We start from the raw sequence: 7,916 nt of genomic DNA on the forward strand, positions 1-7,916 counted from the left end.
ATGGTGGTACTTTTGTGATCCAAGAACGATCATGGTTGGTAAGCCAGTCCCGAGGGACTTTTATCACAAGAGCATGATCACAGCATGTTGAAACATTATTGCATTATTAAATGGTTAATTATCATGATATTGTTTGTCATTATGATTATGCATGTTGTGAGCTTGCAAGTACATTTCATGTACTCACCTGGCGTGTCATGCCAGATTTCAGGAAAGTCTCGTTGGAAAGGAGTGCTGCTCGAGTCTAGATCATGTCCACATTGGTGTCCCTGTGCTATGGAGTTTCCGCTACGATGTTGTTCCGCTGCCGCGTAGTTGTTATGATCGAGGCCCCCTTTATGTTCACTAAATAATGTACATATTGCTCAGCCGCACCGTGTGTGCCGCTTGGCCTCGACACCTGTTGTAATATAAACTATGTTCCGCTAGTATCAATAAAGCGGTTGCTTTCTGTACCAAGATGTGTGTGTTGCCAGAAGACATGGTCTCTGGGCTGGCAATGCATGGTAAACCGGTCGCTCTGAGCCGGGGTGCCACAACGCTGCCTGCAAGTAATCCCACTCTACTCTGTCATAGGCCTTCATCATATCCAACTTCAGACCATGGAAACTGTTAGTTTTGGATCTATTTCTCTTCATAAAATGCAAGCACTCATATGCACATATTATGTTATCTGTGATCAGTCTACCAGGTACAAAGACTGATTGCTCCTCGAAGATAATATCTGGGAGAATGACTTTTAATCTGTTTGCAACTACCTTTGAGGCGATTTTGTACAGGACATTGCAGAGACTGATAGGCCTAAATTGTGACACATGAGTAGGATTTGTTACCTTGGGTATAAGGACCAAGACCATATCATTGATGCTCTCCAGGCTTTCCTCTCCTCTAATGATGCGCATGATTACTGCAGACACCTCATCACCACAAATATCCCAGTCCCGCTGGTAAAACTGTGCAGGGAAGCCGTCAGGACCTGGAGCTTTGGTTGTGAACATCTGAAACAAGGCATTTTTTATTTCAGCATTTGTGTATGGTGCAGATAAAGTCTCGTTCATCTCCGGAGTAACCTTCCTCAGTACATGCCTCAAAACCTCGTCCATCCCTTGCACCCCCTCAGAAGTATACAAGGTTTTGTAGAAGTCCAGTACCATGTTCTTTAATTCCAATGGATCCTCAACATGAATTCCGAGAGCATTTGTAAGTGCCCGGATCATATTCTTCTTTTGCCTCATGCTTGCTCTCATGTGGAAGAACTTTGTATTCCTATCTCCAGCCGAGAGCCATTCCAGCCGGGATCTCTGACGCCTCATTAACTCTTCTCTATGGTATAGCTCCGCTAGTCTCTCGTTTAGCTTTAGCTCTGGATAGGATGGCCTCGTACGCACTGGATCGTTGCGCAGCAACTCAAGTTGGGTCTTTATCTGCTTTATCCCTTTTCGAACACTGCCGAAAGTTTCCCTACTCCACATAGACAAATCATTAGTTATAGAAAACAACTTATCTCGGAAGTCACCGACCCCATATCGAGCGTTCGCTGCATTCCAGCTATTAGTTATTGTCTCCTTCCAAGAGTCATGTGATTCCCACATCACCTCATACCTAAAGGTGTTCTTGGGCTTTGTATTGTTTTGTGCAGCGTCCAACTTTACTAATATGGGCCCATGATCCGATGTAGCCGAAGTTAGATGACTTGTCATATTAATTCTCTTGACCTGAAGCATGGCCGGCCCGGAATGAGCTCCCAGAAAGCCTAGCTATCTCCGGTACCGAGCCCAGCAAACACTCACCCCAAGCCTGGCCCATTCGGCCCAGGGTCGAGGATGACCGCCCCCATTCCACCTCTCTCCCATTCAAAATCCCCTCCCGTTCATTCCAAACTCCAGCCTCTCCAGCAATCGATCCCCTTCTTCTCCTTCTCCTTTCTCCAGCCAACAAACATGGTAAAGAAGCAGGAACCCTCCACCCCGGCGGCCGGCGGGACGCCGTGGAAGGGGCGGCTGCGCTCGCGCCACGCGACTCCGCTCAGCTCCCCCTCTCCGTGGATCCAGTCCCGATCCAGGAACCGGGACGAGGACGCGGAGGCCTGCAAGTTCAAGAAGTTGGCCGCCCCCACAACCCCGGGGAGAAGCCGATGCACCCACGACGAGAGCGGCGGAGCTGAGGGACGACCTCCGAAGGCTCTCCCACGCCGGTCGGCGCGGCTTACCGGCCGGGATCCGGAGCACCCTATTGTGCTCGACGAGGCGGACGAGGTATAGGGGGCAAATCTCTTCTTGGTTGCAGATATTGGCTTCGATTTGGGGGCGCGGGGTGTTATGCGCATGCGCGTAGTTTCTCCTCTTCAGCGCATTGTAGTTGCCTGAGAAGGAGATTTGGCCACCCTGTTTAGATCTTTCTTCAGTACCCAGTTTTCTTCCCAAAATTTGTCACCATTTCTTGATTTCTGGGGATTCCGTGGCAACAACCAACTATCAATGGTTTAACATATTCCAGTATGTCATGCTACCAAGTACAATCTTGCTCTATTCCCTAGATTCTACTTATCCAACAACAGATTAGTTTCTTCCACCCCCCAAAACAAAGATTAGTTTCTTACTCGTATGTTTTATATGCCACCCGCCTCTTGATTTTATCCATTTCATGCCTGTCCGATCATCATACTAATAATCTAATATGCTTGCTGACTGAGCTGCTTCATCCGTTTCACGGTTGGCACTTGATTACAAATATCATAGTTTATCATTGGATGATTCTGGTCGGACCTTTTAGTGGCATAGCTTGCGGCAACAGTGTTTTAAGTTCTACCTACCTTCTGTTGCAGGAATGCGAAGTCAGGGGTAACCAATGGGCGATTACGCCTGTTCAGAGATCTACACGGTTCCAACGAGGTGATAAGAGTGTGAGCAAGCCCTTGGTGGAGAAGCAAAGTCACCACAAACTGCTGCCGTTCACACCAAATCCCCGCGACATTCCCCATAATAGCAAGACTCAAAATCAAAATGCTGTTAAGAAAGACAAAAAACTAGAGAATCCACCAAGGAGTAGCCAGAGAATTGCTGCAGTAAAAGCTTCTGCAAGGATGGAAAAACACAATAAGCTCCAGACAGTGTATGAAGATTCCCAAGATGCTCCTGCCAGGAGAAAGCCTGCAGATGCATCTTACAAAAAGAGTGAGATGCAAGAGCCAAAGCCCAGTCGTGGTGAGGAGCTGACAGGAAAGAGGAAGAGAGGCACCGGAAGAAAGCAGGCATCAAGGAAGCAAACTCACCAGGAGCACAAATCTGATTGTCAAGAAATTGTACCCATCACTGAACCCAGAAACATCATCCACAAGAAGAGTGAAAATAATCCTTCTTCCATAGTGCAGTCTAAAATTGGTGATGATACACTGATGAACACCAAGGAATGCAGTGAAGAGCTAAGTGGGATTAAAGAAGGGGTACAGCAACAATGTTGTGCGTCAGATGAATGGACAGAAGAGCAGGACACTATATTGCGCCAGGCTTACTTCACTGCTCGACCATCCCCACATTTCTGGAAGAAAGTTTCTAAAATGGTATTTCCAATCCTTGATTTTGTTTCTTTAGTGGTTTGATCTTATCGTTGTTGTTGCAAGAGCTGTTTGATATCTAGTTGCGCAAGTTGCCTTAAGAAAGCATAATAATAAACATGAGAATGCTGGAATGGGGTTTCCAGCTTAAAAATCGCCATAAATGGGCACGAATTATTCATGGGACTTGCTGCTAGACTCTGATATTCCACTGCATTGTTTTTTTGATTTCCTTTTGTTAAGCAGTCAACATAAATCACGTACAACACTAAATGTCCAATAACAACAACAACAACAACAACAACAACAACAACAACAAAGCCTTTCAGACAGTCCCAAACAAGTTGGGGTAGCCTAGAGTTGAACATGTTAAAAATACTTCCAGAGTCAACATACCAGTAGTGTCTGAACGATGAATAAGCCAAATAGTAGCTGTAGGATCTTGTTTCAAAAATAAATAAATAGTAGCAGTAGGATAGTTGTATAGTCTGTGGACTGCTGTTTTCTTTCATTTTTGGCTTTCTTTTCTGCTTTTGTTTATAGGCTTCAAGTTTGATGTCATTTGGATGTTTTCTTCTAATACGAGATGATGCATACTTAGGTGCGTATTTGAGAAAAGAAAAATTGTAGAGAGCGTTTTCTGGGAATGTGTAGAACTGGTAATATTTACAAGAGTTGATTAGTAGTCATAGTGAAACATAACATTTCATGCTGTATTTTTTTTAATTATTTCTTGCATTGAAGGGAAAGCAAATCAACGGAATGTTGTCTGTTTATTATTTGTAGTGCACATGTGAGTGATCCTCTCATCACATGTTGACACCAACATGGATGTGAAGTGGTCATCAATTAATGTTGCGAGTTACATGATACATGTAAAAACATAATACTTTGAGCTCAGGTTCAAAAAAGATAGTACTGTGAGCTTAGATTGCTGATATTTTGGTGCTGCTCTTTTAGTAGTCTCACATGGAATTGATTTCAGCCATTTATAGTGATGCTTACCACATGTCATATTCAACATGTCACTGCTTTGACAATCTATTATACTTCAGTACTCAGTAGTATGTCCTATAGATTACTCAGCATTTTTCTAGAGACTTGTTCCTTTATCATTTTTGTTAGTTCAGCAAATTAATACACATCCTTTCAGGTGCCAGGCAAATCTGCCGAAGACTGCTTCAATAGAGTTCATGCTGACCTCTCAACGCCCACTCCAATTGCCCCTCGTCCTCGAAGTAAAACACAGTTCTCTCCTCTAGCACATTTCACATTGTCTGATCCAAAATTTCCAAACCTCTTGGAACCTCTAGCCGGAAGACCAAGGACTGCCAAACAAAAGAGCCAATTAGCACAGAAGACAGTGAGACACTTGCTAAAGAAGCATTCCCTCATTGACCAAGCTCAAGAGGCTGATCACTTCTCTATATTTGAGACTTCACCATCTGCTTTACAATTGAACATTCCTCTTGACGATTCTCCTGGGACCCCTGACAATTATCTAAAGTCCTTTTCCCTTCACAAGTACAGCGTGAGTTCTTCAGCACGTAAGAGACCGTTGTCAAGGTTGAAAACTAAGCATGCTGAACCGAGTCCACCAGTACTGAAGCCTCTAAAGAATACTGTTTTGCACGAGAAGTATATTAATCAGTTGACCCGAAGAGAAGGCGCAAAAAAGCCTCGTAAGAAGGCTGCTGGCACCAATGCAACTGATCCTGAGAGGCCTCTTTCGGAGCAGCGAGCTGGTAGTGTGAAGGCTGCAAAGAATGCTCTCATTTCAGAAGCAACAGACTTCATAGGCCAGTTTAAGAAGTTGCAAGCCAATTCCCTTGCACATGTTCTGGAAAACAGTGAAGACGACGAGGATAATTCGGTGTAGTGTCATACTAGTGGTTCCAAGCTGCTTTTGGCATATAATACTTGCCCCTCAATGTTAAAGCAGCTAGATAGCATGTTATCAACTAACTTTAGCTAGTACAATAAGACTGTAAGAGACTGACGATAGGTCACGGAAGTTATCGCTCAGTGCATTCTGTCAAGGAGGTTATCAACGCATTTCTAGCATATCAAGGTCATGGTTATCACTTAGTATCACATACTACAACTTTTGTGTGAATAAAAGAACGTACAACTCTGTTCGCTTCATTTTTTGTACAGTCCAGGCCCATTTACATTCAGTTAAACTGTTTGTGACGCATGCTTTATAATAAGACCAGAAATGCCATGCAAGGTAATTCTCAGAGCTAATAAAAGAATGTTATTCCCTATGTCAACAAAATATGGCTGATGATCGTACAGACAATGTGATATGTATATACTCTTAATCATTCTTTTAATAAAGCCTACGCAGGTCAGGTGTTCCTCACTTCCTCTAATACAAGGGCTCTGCCAGATGCATATTGCCTCAGATAGTCCTTTTTCACACAACAGCTCGCGGCGTGCAAGAGAAATACATCCATTTCATTATTGACCTTATTTTCCCACATTTTTTTTTGAAGTCTCCCTTTGTTCGAAACTTAGGAAGGTTTTGTTTTTACCAAAAGATCAACCAAGCAATTACATCCCATAGGCCATGTGCTGCCAACTAATTACAACAAAATTCGAAGAAAAAACACACAATAAATTATTGGGAATAGAGAGTAAAAAAAAAGCTACAAAACACGCATAAAAATAAACTGAACTAATGTTGTCGCAAAATGGCACTCGATAACGCTCATCCGGGACGTGGGGAGACAGAAGTACTACATCCTTCCGGGTTTATTAGTTCTCTTCGTATTCTATGGTAAATTTTGTCAGTAGATTTGACTAATAAAATATAAGTCGTATGCCGCAAAACTTATATTATTGAATTCATATTCAAAAGAGGTTTTCAGTGATACTATTTTTTGGCATACAACTTATATTTTGATAGTTAAATAGAAGGTCAAAGTCTGATTGAAATATAAGGGGACTAATAAATCCGGACAGTGATAGTAACATTAAAGTGTTATTCGGTAATCGAGCCCCACTACTTCTTCACTTTACTAGGCTTTACTTTGGCACTTCGATGAGAGTAACTTAGCTAGTAACATGATGCATCCCGAGATAAATTTATTTATGTGACAAGTATTTAACGAGAAGATATGTGTTTCTGATAACATAACGAAATTGCTGGGCGGACGATGCAGCTTGCACGACAGCTGCACAATGGCCGATCCAGCTTGCACGACAGCTGCACAATGGCCGATCCAGCCGTCTTGGTCATATGCATGGACAGGCTGATCCGCACTCTCGTGCAGAAATCCTGCAAAGCATCTTGTGCATAGCACTACTCTAACATAACTAACGTGTTAGAGTAATATAACGCACTCCAAATAAAATGAGACTATATCTAAAAATGAAGACTTACGTGACACCGCATGTATGTTACTGCTCTATATAAAGGTAGTAAGCTTATGCCTATGCACGTTACTAGTCTAATCGAAATTACTTTTTGTGACCAGCCTAAGTAAAGCGCATTGTAACATGACCCGTACGCTGCTCAGGGACACCCAGTGCTCATCGCCAGGCTTGGCGGAGATGACGAGCCACTTCCCATTTTTCACGCAGAGCTGGAGAGTCGGCGGGGAGGTGGAGTCGTCGATGTTGGCGAAGTCCATGACCGTGCCCTCGGCGGGGTAGCCGGACTTGTAGTCGCCCGTGGCGAGGTGGGCGTCCAGGTCAACGCGGAGGCCAGGGAAGCGGGCCTTGAAGGCGTCCATGCCGAGGCGGGCGCCCGGCTCCGCGCCCTCGTGTGGCCGCACGTCGGTGATGTCGGGGAACTCGGCGAGCGCGCCGGTGAACGGGTGAAGGAGGCGGACGGTGCTGGTTGCCTCGTCGCACATGACGAGGAGGCCGTCGGCCACGCTGAGGAGGTGGCTGGTGGAGAATATCTGGTGGTGGACTCTGACGCGGGCCCTGGCGGTTGCGTGGACGAGGCGTCGGCGCGACGGGGGCTCCCCTCGGTTGGGCAGCGGGAACCAACCGTGGGGGCGGAACCGGCTATCCAGAACGCCGTGCGCTCGCGGGTCCTCGGTGGCCGAGCGCCAGGGCTTGCACACGGCTCTGAAGCGGAGATACTCCGACACGTTGTGGGAGAGCAGCCGGACGGCGACGTCGTCGGCGAGCGAGGTCGTCAGATTCGCCCAGTCCCTCCATTCGGTCTCTTCCTCCGGATGGCCGGTGCGACGCGCGCCGTCGGTGGAGGAGCGGGGCTCATGACCGGGGAGACGCGCGGCGGTACAGCGGCGCAGACCCTGACGCGGTCGCTTCCTCGGGTGGCCAGATCCGGCGCAAGGAACCGGTGGATCGGCGAGGCCCAAGCGCCGCCGCTGCCCTCGCGTCA

At 45.9% G+C, this 7,916-nt stretch overlaps 1 protein-coding gene across 1 annotated transcript; it reads left to right on the top strand.

Annotated features, from left to right (window-relative positions):
- Nucleotides 1-1,881: 1,881 nt before the first annotated feature.
- LOC123166306 (uncharacterized) lies at nucleotides 1,882-5,698 on the top strand. The gene is made up of 3 exons (XM_044584091.1): nucleotides 1,882-2,255; nucleotides 2,825-3,559; nucleotides 4,707-5,698. Exons 1-3 carry the CDS (start codon nucleotides 1,941-1,943, stop codon nucleotides 5,430-5,432), a joined length of 1,776 nt encoding a protein of 591 aa, XP_044440026.1. The 5' UTR covers nucleotides 1,882-1,940; the 3' UTR covers nucleotides 5,433-5,698.
- Nucleotides 5,699-7,916: the final 2,218 nt, after the last annotated feature.

This window comes from Triticum aestivum, chromosome 7D, assembly GCF_018294505.1.
Source record: "Triticum aestivum cultivar Chinese Spring chromosome 7D, IWGSC CS RefSeq v2.1, whole genome shotgun sequence".
NCBI lineage: Eukaryota > Viridiplantae > Streptophyta > Magnoliopsida > Poales > Poaceae > Triticum > Triticum aestivum.